General features: G+C 39.0%; 1 protein-coding gene across 1 annotated transcript in view; it reads left to right on the top strand.

Moving 5' to 3' along the window:
- Nucleotides 1-652: 652 nt before the first annotated feature.
- Nucleotides 653-17,204, top strand: part of LOC129430997 (alpha-2,8-sialyltransferase 8E) — a 59,274-nt gene continuing 42,722 nt past the window's right edge. The window contains exon 1 of the mRNA XM_055188672.2: nt 653-862. Coding sequence (XP_055044647.1) covers nt 765-862 — 98 coding nt within the window. The 5' untranslated portion in view covers nt 653-764. The remainder of the gene's footprint in view (nt 863-17,204) is intronic.

Raw genomic sequence — 17,204 nt, 5'->3', positions numbered from 1 at the left:
TGTTTAAAGTCTAGTCTTATTGTATTATTTTGTTTAAGGTTTTTAGTAAAGTTTATTTACATTGCCTGTCTCCTCTAAACCCTGTCTGAGAAACCACCCCTATAATTATTAATATATGATGACGTATGCAGCTTACAAATGCGACCTTCGAAGGCTGCAGCCTTCTGATAGAGTGTTTTTAGGCACTAGGGTGCAGTATTGGAGCAGAGCAAATGTGTGCGTGCGTGCGTGTGTCACTGACTCATGCTTAAAGAGATAACATGAAGGGATGCATGCGGTTATAGTGCCTTGGAGTTTTTCCTTTTGTTCCGTCTTCATTCCACGAAGAATTGGAGGAAAATGAGCAATGCTAATTCAGCCAACATTAACTTTATTGTACGTTGTTAGTTTTTATTCTTGCTTCTTACCCTGTAAATCAATGAAAACGCGATATAATTTTGCCATTAGTTAAACATCAGTGTCGTAGTTATCAAGCAGATTTTTACTTTAATGATGGCTTATCAATTGACAGCGTCGTTACGGAATACTACAAGCGACTTCGGGAAATCCACCCATAAAGTCAGAGAGAATTATGGGAACTTAATTATTTTATTGCCGCTTTATTCAGTAAAACGGCACTGCATGTGAAACAAAGTCGCTCCGCCTCTATGTTAATGACTGACCATATCTCCTCATATTGAAACCTACTTATTTTCTATACAAGAAGATATCTTGTAACTTATCGTCATACGGATTTTACACCCACACTTTAGCCAAAGTTTCAGATGGACCACAGGTTTATGAAACTGATCTTCGCACTGACAGTTATTCTGCTGACCTTAACAAGCGCTGTTTTATACTACAAAATAAATACGGCCACGAGGTGAGAGATTATTTATTCCTATTCATTTAATATTGGGGTAATGGGGTAGTTCTTACGTGATTACATGTATACTGACTAGTTTGTTAATAAAGACAGACATGTATAGTAACAACCTACTCTAAAGTAACTAATTTATTTAACTTTATTTTCCGTTCGATTCCTTATATGGGTTTAAAATCAGGTTTATATTACTAATAACAGTTAGTTATGTGATTTTCAAATCAGTAAACCAAAGTACCAAAAAAGATGCTGCCAAAATCCTTGTCTATTTGTTTAGTATAATGACCAATACTGCTTTTAAATTATGACTCTTTAGGACTACATAAGTAGTATTCACTTGGCTTATTGTCAGATTTCCAGATATGTTTTATGGTAACTGTGGGTCAAGACGTCTTGCCCAGTCCTTTCCATATTTCTTTGGGTTAAACAGTGGAATTTGTATGCCATAAAGAGTAATCAACGTCAAGTCTATACTATTTAAAACAAGAATCGAAGACCTCTTGTTAATCATGATTTCTATAAATCTGGAAATAAATTGACATGCTGTATGTGGCAATAATAGGTGGAAACAGCACATACCTGTGGATTAACATTGTTAAGTCTTTACTTTACAAAGAGAAACTAAACCTCTATTCAAATTACTGTATGCCACAAGTCGGCCAACAATCAACTTCAATAATGTGGATTTTAACCCTTGCTGATAAACAAACACATACATACAATAACACTACACAACTCTGATAAATCATTCTTTAATCGTTAATAAAAATCCCAGCTGTGCCCAATGTAAAAGAATAGATCCCAGTACCGTCGACAATATTTCACAAAGTGCATATACTTTTTTTCAGATATTACCTCAACATTGTTACTGAACGATGCAAGTTTTAAAATTGTTTTACTGCATAAATGTTATAAGAGTGCAAATTTGCAATGACAAGTCACAACAGTTTGGGAAAAAAACATTATCATGTAATTTCAATATAGATTTTATGAATTTCTGTAACTTTGGAAACACAGCATCGCAGTGTTTGGGGTAAAAGATGATTTTTGAAGTAAATGTATGTAGTGGCAAACAATACCTTAAGATTTTTAAGCAGAGTTAAATTAATTAAGAACACTAAAAATATATATTATAAAGAAAAGGAGAATACAGAAAGCTTGTGACTCACTGGAGGGCTATGGAAGTGATTTTTGATTTGTTTCAATTCATCGCCTGTCATGTAATTCTTTTGTATATAAAAAGCTGCAACAGATATGTAAATAAACTGCGACACACCACAATGTCATAGGCTGCGTTTACACCTGGCATTAACATGTGACCTGTATCCGGATGTTGTCCACATACACATTGGGGCTGTTTACACTTGGTTTTAAGATGTGTTTTCATCGATTGGATCACAAGTGGACGAGAGAGACACATTACGTTTACACCTGGTATTTAAATCCGTCTCTTTTGTCCACTTTCGACCGCTTCTGTGCTGAATACTATGAGGAGGTGGTCTGTCAGACGGTGGGCGAGTCTCTCTGCTGTCATTCAAACCCGAGCGGGAGTAATTATGAGTTTATATGGACGCAAACTAATATTTTGTCGGAGTGCACTGCTTGTTTAGCAAGTAAACATGCTGCACAGTGTTTTGTACATGAGTATGTAAGAGCTTTCTTTGAATTTTCAGCGCAATTGATGAAATAGGATCGCGCAACTTTCACACGCTTTCAAAACAAAACTACGGAGATCAGCCACTTAGTTTTATCAATGAAAGGCTAAAAATAGCGCTGTTCACCGAATGTTCACGCCAGAAGTCAAAAAAGACATAAAACTTGTGTTTAATACCTCAGATTAGATAAATGGGTGGAGAGAAGGCGGTCGCGTGTGGCTGTTCGAACGCATTAAACCACATGTGCGTTCCGCAACTCCAAAGCGATCCGATCGAAAGTGGTTTCGACCACCTCTGGATGTGGTTGAAAGTGGTCGAAAGTGGACGAGCTCAAAACGTTTTGAACACCGTTTACACCTGGCATTAACGTCGTCCACTTGTGATCCGATCGACGAAAACACATGTTAATACCAAGTGTAAACAGCCTCATTGAAAAGACAAGTGTAAACGCATTTGTGATTGGAATGTTATCCGATCTGTGTGTCCTGATGCAGATAGTCGAGGACCAAGGGCGTAACTTTGGGTCTACCATTGGGGAGGGTTAAACTTGTGGCATATTTATTTATTTATTGAATCATTTTCTTGTGGGTAACATGCTAATTTGCCGTTCCTGTAGTAGAAATACATTGTGATACTTTTACTGATTTAGACTACTTAACGTAAATGCAGCTGTTCACTTGACTATTTATGCCATATTGACACAGTAGTTAAATTAAGTGTTTAAGCACTAGCCAGCTATTGCAGTTTCCACATTTTTTGTTTGTTCAATATTTTATCAAAAAAGAAACAAGAACTTAAAGATTAACCAATTTCATCAGTGTATTGTTGGGCATCACCAAAACTCACCATCCACTAACAAATCTAAACAAAAGCATGTAAATACAAAAGAAGGCCTAAATCACATTTAAGGTATGTTACAACATATTAGGCTGCAACTTAACACACATACCATTCAGCACCAAACACCCATTTACGTCTCAGTGTAAAAGAAATGAACTGTGCACACACTGACTTTAGTTAAGAGGTCCAAGTTGTCCTGATGGATGTGACACTGCAACATAGTTCAGCCTCTGCTGTGTCATAGTTATGCGTAACCTGGGGTCTGTTTACACTTGGTATTAAGATGTGTTTTCATCGATCAGATCACATGTGGATGAGAGAAACACATCACGTTTACACCTGGTATTTAAATCCGTCTCTTTTGTGCACTTTCTACCGCTTCTGTCCTGAATACTGTGAGGGTGGTCTGTCGAGACAGTGGGCGAGTCTCTCTGCTGTCATTCAAATGCGAGCGGGAGTAATTATGAGTTTATATGGACGCAAACTAATATTGGCCCTCATTTATCAAAAGTGTGTACACCAAATTTCCAATGTACACCTGGCGTACACCCAAAACCACGGTGACTTTGAGATTTATCAATATGGACGTTGGCGTACGGCACGCTCAAATCCTACGCCAGCTCAGGAGGTGGTGTACGCACGTTTTGAGTTAGGAAATGCACAGAAAAAATTCCTAACACAACAAAACGCACCGACAAACTAAAATAGTATATGATATATTATGACCCACTGTAAAAAAACAACAACAACATAGTAATTATAAAAAAAAATTTTTATTGTAACACGAACTTCAATGTTTAATTTGTGTGACTCTACCAAAGCATTTGATTTATATGTATTCCTTAAGTTACGAGCCGTTTCAGGGCAGAGCACGTGAGCAGAGCGGAGCGTTGAGCGGTGCGGTAATACCATCCAACCCTATATCACACAAATAGGTTACTATTTCACGTATGGACCAACGTGAAAATGTCACGTTTTGCGGCGTTTGAACGTGAGCATGTCACGCTTTTCTGTTTGTGTCACTGTCACGTATTGGTTACTCAACTTTTTTGTCCTATTTTCAAACCATTGTTGCTTCGGTTTAGGGTTAGATTTGGTGCTTGTGTTATATGTCACTTTAAGTATTTGTCACTTTAAGGATTGGTTTATAAAAAAAGATACAAGACTTATTCTTTTATATTTTCTAAACTTTAACCAATTGTCGCATGACGTTGGGGTTAGAGTTTGTTTAGGTAAGGATGTAATTTTATGTAAATCCAACCCTAAACCGAAGCGACAATGGTAAGAAATTAGGACAAAAAAGTTGAGTAACCAATACATGACAGTGACACAAACAGAAAACGTGACATGCTCACGTTCAAACGCGGCAAAACGTGACATTTTCACGTTGGTCCATACGTGAAATAGTCACGTATTTGCGTGATATTGGGTTGCACCATCAGAGCACCTTTTCCGAAAATTCCACTCGCTCAGCACCGCGCGTTGAACCCAGAACACCCTTTGATAATTTGCTAGTTCAAGAATCTGTAAAAACGTCTAGCAATAAGTTATGGAATTCAAGCCTTATACATAAATGTAAAGTAAAAATCAAAGTTAAGATTGGACAGGAAGAAAACATTGAAAGGGAGTGCGAAGAGGCTGTAAAAGTTAGCAAATATTCATCCTGGAATCTGAAGCGACACATTGCAAGAAAGCACAAGGATGTGCTACGAAAACATGGTAATGCATCAAAAGGAAAGCTAGTTACATACCATTTGATGATAAATAAATAGCTACACATGAATAGGTAAGGTATGCTTGTGTTGAATGGAACCATAAATCCGATCATTTCATTTCAAGTTTATTTAATGCACATCAATAATACATTTAAGTAATGTACAATGTGCCAGAATTAGCCAAAAGGCTATTTTACATCTGTTGTCCCTGGACAGATCGCATGATGTCACACCTAAAAAGATAAAAAATATTATGACCATACATACAATTATAATACAATAAAAAAATATGAGTACAAGTATACAAAAAATAAATAAAAAACAAATAGTCAATATAAAAAGTTCGACTCAGCACTTTGCACATGAGTGACGATAACACAAGTGGCTCAAGCAAACTGACAGGACAGGAAAGATGTGGTGTCTATGTGTAGTGCTGACAGGCTTGTTTACCTATTAGCCATTTCTTTAAGTGAAATTTAAAAGAAGCGTAAGTTTTAAAATTCCTAATGTGTATTGGAATGAGATTCCATTCACGAGCTACCCTAACTGAAAAGGCTGTTTAGCCAAATGCACTCTTCCTCAATGGAACAATACAATCACCTCTTGTTGCACTCCTTGTAAATCTATGTGTGTTTGGTACAAGATTTACGAACTGGTTCAATACACGAGGAGCCAGTTCATGTTGAATTTTGTACATTAGACAGAGATTTGTGAATTTTATCCAATTTTCAAAACTTAAAAGTTTATATTTTTGTAAAACATGACAATGATGGTGATTTATGGGCTTCCTATCAAGTACTTTAAGAGTTTCATGAGATCATGATGACATGCAGACAAAATCATGGCCACAAATAATCTTTTATGCTACATTATGGACACTCACTTCTTTTTCTTATTTAGTCTAAAGTATGGCCATAAATTTAGAATTTGTTACCAATATTCAACAGTTTGTTTCTTGGAATTAATTATTATAATATTTCGTAATTACTATTACAATTATTATTACTTCAAATTATGAATTAGCTTAGTAAAACATGTGGATGTCGTGGAAACAAATTGTTAATTTAAATTATATCCGGAGCTCCGTATCAAACTGGATCTTAGCTAACAAACAACTGTATGTAAATACAGAACAATACACTACAAAAGTTACTACATCATTTTAAAATATTATTTAAAAAATGGTAAATGGACTGCATTTATATAGCGCTTTTATAGACCAATGGCCATCCAAAGCGCTTTACAAGTTGCCTCACATTCACCCATTCACTCACACATCCATACACCGACGGCGGTGTCAGCCATGCAAGGCGCCATCCAGCTCGCCGGGAGCAGGTGGGGTTAGGTGTCTTGCTCAAGACAAAAAACTTAACCGAACAATTAAGCAGACATATAATTTAGATGTAGACAACAGTAAATAATAATAATAATAATAATAAATAATTATTCTTTTAAATATCAATAATCGTCATTAATAATAAAAATAATAACACAAATATTACAAATTGTCATGCAATTATTAATGTGTTTTTAATCCCATTCTTTAAACTCCCAAATAAAACAACTTTGTTTCTTTCCACTTCCCCGATTTCTCTTCTTTGCCGTCTTCCTTGTGTCAATGGCGTAACATGAGGGCGTGGGGGAGGCGGAGACTTGAATTTATATGGGCATGTTATTCTAATGACAATCACAGCTCGTTAGGTCAGCACGTTAGGTCATGGAGCACAGGTGAGAGACGCATAAATTCATATTTGTTAAGCAATGCTAGCTAAGCTTAAAATAAATCGATATACAAAATCATTTTAACACTGCTGACTGTATTAAAGTTCAGGCATATGTTTAATATGTTACAACTATTCATGAAGAGATTCAATATTTAATGGCAGAATTGAATGGATCGTTATAATGTTTGAGTTTCCATGGCGACATATCAAGGTCATTACGTGAATGTTGCGTTTCTTTCTGGTCAGTCGGCTGTTTATCTTTCATTGAGCACATTTTAAGTTACTTGAAAACACGTACAAACCATAATAACATTAACCAAATACATTTATTCAGTGTTGGTTTTATGCAAAGTTACTTATAAATGTGTTTGTAAATTACGTTACTTCTTACACACTATATGAACAGGAAATTTAGGTAATTGTTAGCTCTTTTATTTAAATCATATTAAAATTACCAGGAAACATAACTAACAACAGTTTATGGGTGATATAGAAATATATGAATAAACAAATACAGTCTTGTTCAAAATAATAGCAGTACAATGTGACTAACCAGAATAATCAAGGTTTTTAGTATATTTTTTATTGCTACGTGGCAAACAAGTTACCAGTAGGTTCAGTAGATTCTCAGAAAACAAACAAGACCCAGCATTCATGATATGCACGCTCTTAAGGCTGTGCAATTGGGCAAATAGTTGAAAGGGGTGTGTTCAAAAAAATAGCAGTGTCTACCTTTGACTGTACAAACTCAAAACTATTTTGTACAAACATTTTTTTTTTCTGGGATTTAGCAATCCTGTGAATCACTAAATTAATATTTAGTTGTATGACCACAGTTTTTTAAAACTGCTTGACATCTGTGTGGCATGGACTCAACCAACTTGTGGCACCTCTCAGCTGTTATTCCACTCCATGATTCTTTAACAACATTCCACAATTCATTCACATTTCTTGGTTTTGCTTCAGAAACAGCATTTTTGATTTCACCCCACAAGTTCTCAATTGGATTAAGGTCTGGAAATTGGGCTGGCCACTCCATAACATTAATTTTGTTGGTTTGGAACCAAGACTTTGCCCGTTTACTAGTGTGTTTTGGGTCATTGTCTTGTTGAAACAACCATTTCAAGGGCATATACTCTTCAGCATAGGGCAACATGACCTCTTCAAGTATTTTAACATATGCAAACTGATCCATGATCCCTGGTATGCGATAAATAGGCCCAACACCATAGTAGGAGAAACATGCCCATATCATGATGCTTGCACCTCCATGCTTCACTGTCTGTGAACTGTGGCTTGAATTCAGAGTTTGGGGGTCGTCTCACAAACTGCCTGTGGTCCTTGGACCCAAAAAGAACAATTTTACTCTCATCAGTCCACAAAATGTTCCTCCATTTCTCTTTAGGCCAGTTGATGTGTTCTTTGGCAAATTGTAACCTCTTCTGCACATGCCTTTTTTTTAACAGAGGGACTTTGCGGGGGATTCTTGAAAATAGATTAGCTTCACACAGACGTCTTCTGACTGTCACAGTACTTACAGGTAACTCCAGACTGTCTTTGATCATCCTGGAGGTGATCATTGGCTGAGCCTTTGCCATTCTGGTTATTCTTCTATCCATTTTGATGGTTGTCTTCCGTTTTCTTCCACGTCTCTCTGGTTTTGCTCTCCATTTTAAGGCATTGGAGATCATTTTAGCTGAACAGCCTATCATTTTTTGCACCTCTTTATAGGTTTTCCCCTCCCAATCAACTTTTTAATCAAAGTACGCTGTTCTTCTGAACAATGTCTTGAACGACCCATTTTCCTCAGCTTTCAAATGCATGTTCAACAAGTGTTGGCTTCATCCTTAAACAGGGGCCACCTGATTCACACCTGTTTCTTCACAAAATTGATGACCTCAGTGATTGAATGCCACACTGCTATTTTTTTTTGAACACACCCCTTTCAACTAATTCAACTAATTGCACAGCCTTAAGAGCTTGCATATCATGAATGCTGGGTCTCATTTGTTTTCTGAGAATCTACTGAACCTACTGGTAACTTGTTTGCCACGTAGCAATAAAAAATATACTAAAAACCTTGATTATTCTGGGTAGTCACATTGTACTGCTATTATTTTGAACAATACTGTACATACTTTTATACTTTACGCGTTTCTCATCTTCTATCCAGTTTTCCTGACCTGGACACCTGATATCTAAGACCTTTATTCTTATCTTTAATTTGTTTGGTGTTAATTTGGAAGTTCCCTTTCAGTCAGTCACACGAATTGGGAACGTGCCTCGCGGGACCAATCTACTTCGAGAAACTTCAAACACGCCAATGAACTTGGCATGCAGGCCGCCTCACCGCTCTGGTATTTAACGAGAGGCAGGTGCAGAAATTAAATCAGCTTTTTTGCTTCGAAAGCTGGCAGCAATTTGCTCACAAGAAGCTCTCTTTACTCTCAGACTGATAGATCTCTGTGCTTTCTTGGTCAAGCGAAGGCACTTCAGCGAAGCCTACGCATGTTCCACCTCTTTACTTTTTTTCTTTTTTTGGAGAGTGTGAGTAGCTATTTCCCTGTGTGCTGTATCAACATGTAAGCACCTAAAGACTGATTTCCACTAAAAGAGTGTGCCGTGTTTTGCGTCTTTTTAAAGACAGCACTCACTTTATTGAGTCCGGGAGCGTCTTTTTAAAGATGTCTTTCCGGCCGTGTTCGACTTCTGGATGCGGCAAATACATGGGTCCTCGTGATGGACACGATCGTTGCGTCTTGTGCCTTGAAGCAGCACGCAGAGGAGGTGTTTGTGGGAGGTACATGCCCCACTTGTGAGTGCATGACTCTCGCTGATCTGCGTGGTCGGGTGGAGATCCTTTGGGATGCTCGCCTTCCGGTGCCTAGCGCCCCTAAGAAGGCAGCTGTGAAGCTCCGAAGAGATGACCTTCGCATCACGGTGCTGGGTATGACAGCTGGTTCGTCTAGCGACCCCCAGCGCCCTGATCAGCGGCCAGTTGAGGTGCCGATGGAGACGAAAAGTATGTGTTCTATGTTACCGCCGTCCACTGTTGGTCCTCCCGGGGATTCTGTGTCTGTCGTAGCATCAGATGGGGGGCTGTCCTCCTCGGACGCCAACACGGACCCCCCTCACCTCCCTTGATTGCTGGGCTGCCAAGGGATATGTCTGCTTACAAGGCTTGTGGGGAGGCAGCTTCTGCCGTGCATGCAATGGCTTTGCAAAAAGAGCGAATTCCTCTTCCTCCTCCAGGTCTCCAGAGGCATGTAAGAGTTTCGGATGGGCTCAAAACCCTACAAACTCCTCTTCCTCATTTGCCAGCGGATGTGTCGAGCGTCCCGGGACATCTACAAAAAAGCCCCTGCTTTACCATCCATTGCGCCATTGCCATTGCGCACGCTCACTTGAGCACCCCGTCTCCGCTCGCTGCGGATACATCGATTGTGCCTCTGATTCCCCTCGCTCGGCATCTGGGGGCTTGGGAAGAGCTTCCCAACCCATCGCATTGGCTTTTACGCACGATTCGTCTCGGCTATACAATTCAATTTGCCCGGCATCCTCCCAAATTCTCAGGTGTTCGCTTCACTATGGTGAAGGCTGCCGATGCGCACATACTGCGTGCAGAGATCGCTGTCTTGCTGGCGGAGGACGAGATCGAGCCGGTTCCTCCAGCCGAGATGAAGTTGGGGTTTTACAGCCCTTAATTCATTGTACCCAAGAAAAGCAGTGGGTTGTGACCGATCCTAGATCTGCGCATACTGAATCGAGCACTTCACAGAATGCCATTCAAAATGATTACGCAGAGGGGCATATTTCAATGCATCCGCCCACAGGACCTGAAGGATGCGTACTTTCATGTTTCAAAACTTCCCAGACACAGGCCGTTTCTCCGCTTTGCATTTGAGGGGAGAGCATATCAGTACAAAGTCTTACCGTTCGGGCTCTCTCTCCCTGTGTCTTCACGTAAGTTGCGGAGGGCGCACTGCAGCCCCTGAGAGAGAGCGGTGTTCGCATTTTGGCGTATCTAGACAATTGGCTCATAATAGCTCAGTCTCATCATGCTGTGCACACACATAGATCAGGTACTCAAACACCTCGCCCTTCTTAGTCTTCAGGTCAACTGGGAAAAGAGCAAACTTTGCCCTACACAGAGGATCTCTTTTCTCTGTATGGAATTGGATTCGGTCGATTTAACAACACGTCTCACAGAAGCACGTGTTCAGTCAATTCTGACTTGTCTCAAAACATTCAAAGGCATGGCTGCGGTTCCACTGAAACAATTTCGGAGGCCTCTGGGGCATATGGCAGCATCTGCTGCTGTGACACCACTCGGGCTGCTCCATATGAGACCGCTTCAGCGTTGGGTTCACGATCGAGTCCCGAGGACAACGTGGCTTACCGACTTTCAACGTATTATAATTACACAGAGATGCCGTCTCACTTTCACCCCGTGGTCAAACCCAGCGTTTCCCCAGAGTGCGGGGGTGCCTCTGAGATAGGTCTCCAGGCATGTTATTGTTTGCACAGATGCCTCAACCACAATGTGGGGAGCCACGTATGGCTGTTTTTTGCTTCGGGGGTCTGGTCGTCACCCCAGCGACATTGGCACGTAAACTGCCTTGAGCTGTGGACTGTATATATTGCGCTCGTCCATTTCATCAATGCAATTTGAGGCAAAGATGCATTAATGCGCACCAACAACAGTGCGGCTGTAGCATATATCAAGGCGGTCTGCGCTCTCGTCACCTGTCGCATCTCGCCCGTCAACTCCTCCTTTGGAGTCAGAAGAATCTGAGGTCTCTTTGTGCCATTCGTTGACCCAGGAATACACAATCAGAGTCGTGCTTATTTATCTCCAACATCGCTTGGACAGAAGGCTGTCTCCCTCTACCATTAAAGTATATATCGCAGCAATATCCGCGCACCATGCTTCAATAAACGGTAGGACAGTGGGTCAGCACGACCTGGTTGTTAAGTTCTAAGAGGCGCACGAAGGCTGCATCCTTCTCGTCTTCCCTCTATTCCTCCTTGGGACATGTCCGTGGTGCTGAAAGCCTTACAGGACGCTCCCTTTGAGCCTCTGCATTCTGTGAATGTAAAGTTTCTAACTATGAAAACTTTAACACTCCTTGCTTTGGCGTCGGTTAAGAGGATAGGAGATCTTCATGCATTTTCGGTCAACGATTCGTGCCTTCAGTTCGTGCCCGCTGAATACAGCCCCAGCCCAAAGTTCCCACTACTCCCTTCAGAGACCAAGTGGTGAACTTGCAAGCGCTGCCCACGGAGGAGGCAGACCCAGCCATGGCTTTGTTATGTCCGGAAAATAACACAGTCATTTTAGAGTGTTGATGATGTGATCAGATAGCAACCAGCTCAGAGTGAGAGGCACACAAATGCTTCAAACATGTTGGTAAAAGCATTTTAACATGTCAGAGAAAGACCCAAAAACATACAGTTTCATTTATCCTTTAAAATCAAGAAACAGCGGCAGCGATTCTTGGTATTTGTCTGCTTAATGCACAAGCATGGAGAACAAGAGACTTTAGCTCTTCTTCTCATGTCATGGATGAGAAGAGGAACGATGAAGAGTAACTGCAGTATGTAATAAAAACTTCCTGGAACCAGTAAAGTCCTACAATGACAAACAAGCTTATATTAAACCAGAAATAAAATGTTTATAACAAAAGCATTTTGTCAGATAGAAGTGTTTAGTTGAGTGCTTTTTTTCTCTGTCATGCTCCTGAGTTATGTCAATAATCGAGCCATCTCTTACTCTTCTCTTTCTCTCATTGTGAAACATTAGACCAAAGCGCTTTGTCGAGCGCTTTTTCTTTGCTCATGCTCTCTTTATCTCTCCATGTGCTCTTGCTTGACCGTGTCGGCTGCTCAACATACAGTTCAGTGCTGCAAGACATTTATCTTTATTTCCTGTGTTGGGTGCGCGTTGTCAGCATGTGATGCTGACAGATGTGTCCCTGACAGGTGCAATTATGGAAGGCCGAGAGGGTCAAAATCATTGAAAAAAACTCATCATCGGCTATGGCACATAAATTGCCTGGAAATTATTGCGGTATAGTTTGGATTTATTTCCTTCCATACATGAGGGGCCATCGTGTGCTTGTTCGGACAGACAACACATTGGTGGTTTCTTAAATAAATTACCAAGAAGGTCTGCAATCAAAGTCACGCATCGTTGTCTACATGCTCTGGTAGTGTGGAGGAAACCTTGTTTTCTGTCATAAGGCCTGAATTGAGTGTGTGCTAAAGATGTGTCCCTAACATGTTGGAATACGTTTATGGAATGCAGAGAGGACCAAATAATCACAAAAAAACCCCATTATCGACTATGGTTTGTAAACTGAGGGGAAGAATTACAAAACCGTGATCACAGATTGTCGTGGATTTTTTCAGGAGAATCAGAGACGGTTGATATCTAAACTTCTCTTCAAAGTATTTTATTAAAGTATTGTGTCAGCTTGGAACACAATACTGGTAATAGGGTGGACACCTGGTAAAATGATAATGACAATGACCCCGTTCTGAGTTTTTCAGTATATTATATAGTGGTCCAATATTGGTCCAGTAGCCCTGCCTTTCTTTCACTCTGTACTGTCCCAATGCCCAGCACTCAAAACCTTCAGGCCCCTTAGCTCCTTCTCATAACTCATGACAACTTGGTGATGCTGTGGCTTTATCTCTATAACATTCCAAGCTGGTACATAAATCCTCCCATGGGTGGTAAAGCTCAGTGTCTTTGTTCTCTAACACATCATACAACTGTTTCTGCAAACTGTTTTGGTTCTGCAAAAAAGTCCTCCGATGATGTAATATGACGATTTTTGCATCATCGGAGGACTTTTTGCAGAACCAAAATGCAGATATCTCTCCTCTCAGGGGGAAATGATGGAGGGAAACATGGTCATTCAGTAATACTGCCGGGTTTCTACAGATACAAAGCTGAATGCTAAATCGGTGAAGTATCCCTTTAAGAGTTTATAAACAGAGAAAAAAATAAAGATATGATAAAACATTTTTTTTTCAGCAGAGGGTCTGTTCTTTCATTTAATATTTGCATGTTTATATTTTAGAAGAACATTTTCCTAGAAGGCATTTTGTGAACTTTTGAAATGCTAGCAGGCAACTTTTCAAAAACAGGCTGGCAGGGAATTAGTTAATATAGAGTTTAAGCCCATGTCAAGTACCGAATTCAATTTGAAATCAATGGTGTGCTAACTCATAAATAGATTTTGAGACTATAACCTGGATTTTACACATGCTCTTGTGCTGGCTTATGCATTGACAATGATACTTTAAGAGCAATTGTCTAGGTCAGTGGTTCTCAAACTTTTTTGGCTGAAGTACACCTTTTTAATGATTTTTTCAAGCCGAGTACCCCTTAACCAGACAACAACATTTAGCTTTAAAATGCAGTGAAATGAGAGTGAGACAGTTATTATATCTGATGCCCCAGAGCAAGTTTATTGCTTATTCATCACGAAACTTGTGGTATTTTTGAGGATCTGTTTTTTTCTTTTCTTTTTAGCATCCTCTTTTAAGAAGCCACCTCTACTAACTTAAATTATTTCGCGCAGACCCTGCTCCTGATTCTGGATTCATGTCTCAATAAATACTGTTAATGATCTTAGTACTGAACATATTAATTAACAAAAGGTTTAAACTTACAGCAGTAAGCAAGTAACAATATAGCAAAGTATAAACTGCAAGCTGCAAGTTGAATATGGCAGTATTAAAGCTTAGTCTGCTGGCCTCTGCTACTGCAGCTGTAACATACATTTGAACAAATATGGCATAAAGATATATTTAAATAGATTGACATTAAGATTGAATTGAAAATAAACCTTTGAATTATCGATTTTGTGTGGATTACAGCTGCCCAAGGTTATTATGGAAGCTCTAATGAGGTACATTTAACCAAATAAAACTCATACATATTTACAACACTGACGGATGTCACTTACTCGAATATATATATATATATATATTATCCTTTAAACAAACAGTACTGTAAATAATCATGCAAACATACCTTTATCTTGCTCTTTTTTCTCCTTCTCTGTCCTTTTCTTCTTTCTCTTTTCGGCACCAGAGGGATACATACTTTTTTGTGACATGGCTTATCATTTATTACAGTTACGCGTACTGCACGCCGGCGCAAATTGTCAATGCACGTGAGGTGTCTATATTGAGCATGACTCACACACTAGCACTGCAGACATACAGCAGTTGTCTTCAAAGCATATATTTTTTTGTCTTGAATTATTAATTTATTCATTTGTGTTCATTCATTCATTCATTCATTCATTTATATTACTTGTTTAAGTTATATAATTGTTAAAAAAAAACAATTGGGGGCCAAGCAGCTACTAAGTTCGCTTATGTCTTGGGCTGGCCCTGCACAAACGTTTTAAAATATGAAAAATTAAAGGATTAAAAAGTAGAGGATTATTATTGAGTCTCTTGGACATAAATCAGAACTGATCATAAGACGTTAGAAGGTGTAAAGAGCAGCTTTACCTGTAGCCTGGTAAGTAATTAAATGCTTTACTTAAAGAGCCACATAGATCCAAAATCGAAACTGACCTGTATTACAGTGTGTCATGTAGCTGTCCATCTACAGTATAAACAATGTGCAAAGTGGTTGAACCAAAAAGTGCACGATTAAGTTATTGGCTTCTAAAGTAGGGAGTCGACTCTGAATCGCTGAAACGAGTCGTTATATGGATTGGATATCCCACCTGACTTTTTCCATGTCACACAAACGCTTCCACCTCACACGAGATACTAATCTCCGCCTACAGCCTTGCCCACAGGAGAAACGAAAACTATTACCTGCCCACAGCTAGTTAGTGTGTAAACATCATATCACGCTGTGTTTTCGGTTTGTGTTGTTTTCACTACCAAAAGAGACTTTTTCAAGGAGGGATATACTAAACATGTCTGGCTGTGAAGAATGAGTGGTTTAATTTTTAACAGAGGGATTTAGACGTTTGAAAAGTTGAGAAATGTTCAACTTCTGCCACGAGCAATTGCACTGATGTGGCGCCGACGGATCCACAATTCAGTTTGGCAACGCATGACGTCACCCATTAAAAGTGAATGCGAGAGGCACTCGGGAGACGGTTGCTTGTTCTCCCGACAGCATCTGTGAAGTTTATGTGATTCTAACACATTGACCCCAGGTGATCTTATGAAAAACTTTCCATTATTTTAAGTCAACGAAAATCGAGCAGGACCAAAACATTTTACAGCGGATCACTTTGAAAAATGTTAAGCGACGACGTCAAGTATAACCGCAGCAATGACAGTGTTCTTAATATGACAAAGTAAGTGTTTTGATAAATGGCATTAATGTTTATTTTTTTAGTCAGTGTGTTCAACTGTTCAACAAAATAAATATAAAATGGTAAAGATGAATGCACATTTATACATTGATTGAATAGATTTACAGCATTTCAAAAAAAAACTTGTCATGGATTTATTGCATTTTGTGGAAAAAATAATACGTTTTTATAATAAATCTTTGAAAATCAAGTTATGGATTTGAATTTTTTATGTTTTTATAACCTAAAGATGCTATGTGAAAGTTTGTAACAGAAAATAGTGGTTTTCATCTTGTCACTTTCTTGGTATAGAAAACACGTTTTTACCTAAATTTGTCAAAATGGATTTATTGCGTTTTGGAACCAAACTCTTCGTATTATATTACTGCATTTGTAACTGTGTACAGTAGCTAATGGACTTACATGTCAGTATAAATCCAAGCAATTTTGGAGAATTACTAAATGTCTTTCTTGTAAGTAAATTAAAAGTCAGCTTTAAGAAAACAGCAGATGTCTATTAACAAAAACAAAAGTTGGTACACAGCAAACTCTGGAACCTCAGAATAACTCTATAAGAGTTAATTTCAACACTTTAAAAGTGTCTCATGGGGTCCACTCCCAATAGAGTTATTTTAACACTTTTGAAAGTGTTGGCACGTTGACTCTTTTAAAGTGTTAGCAATTGACACTATACAGAGTTAAAAATCTAACTATAAATTTACACTAATCAGTGTTAAATATTTTTTATTTGTTAAAAATTAACTCCCTCTGTGTAATTTGTTAACTCCAATGTAGTGTTATATTTTTTAATATGATGTTAATATGGTAAATGTAAAGACAGAAACATATTAACCCCCTGGGGTCCAAAAACGCGGGGCCGCGTTTTGACGCATTTTTTCCTGTTTCCTGTGACATCCACTTAAAATACTCCGTCATTCATAATCATACACATACATGTAATACATCATTCGAAACTGTGAAGTCTCTACTTTAATGTGAGTGCCTTCATAATAACAACAAAACTGTGTGCTTTTGGCAAATAAAGAAAATAAACAGGGAGTGCATTT

The sequence above is a fragment of the Misgurnus anguillicaudatus genome, chromosome 13 (assembly GCF_027580225.2).
Source record: "Misgurnus anguillicaudatus chromosome 13, ASM2758022v2, whole genome shotgun sequence".
In the NCBI taxonomy this organism is placed as follows: Eukaryota; Metazoa; Chordata; class Actinopteri; order Cypriniformes; family Cobitidae; genus Misgurnus; species Misgurnus anguillicaudatus.
The sequence above is the reverse complement of the archived record's forward strand: the minus strand, read 5'-3'. Positions and strand labels throughout refer to the sequence as shown.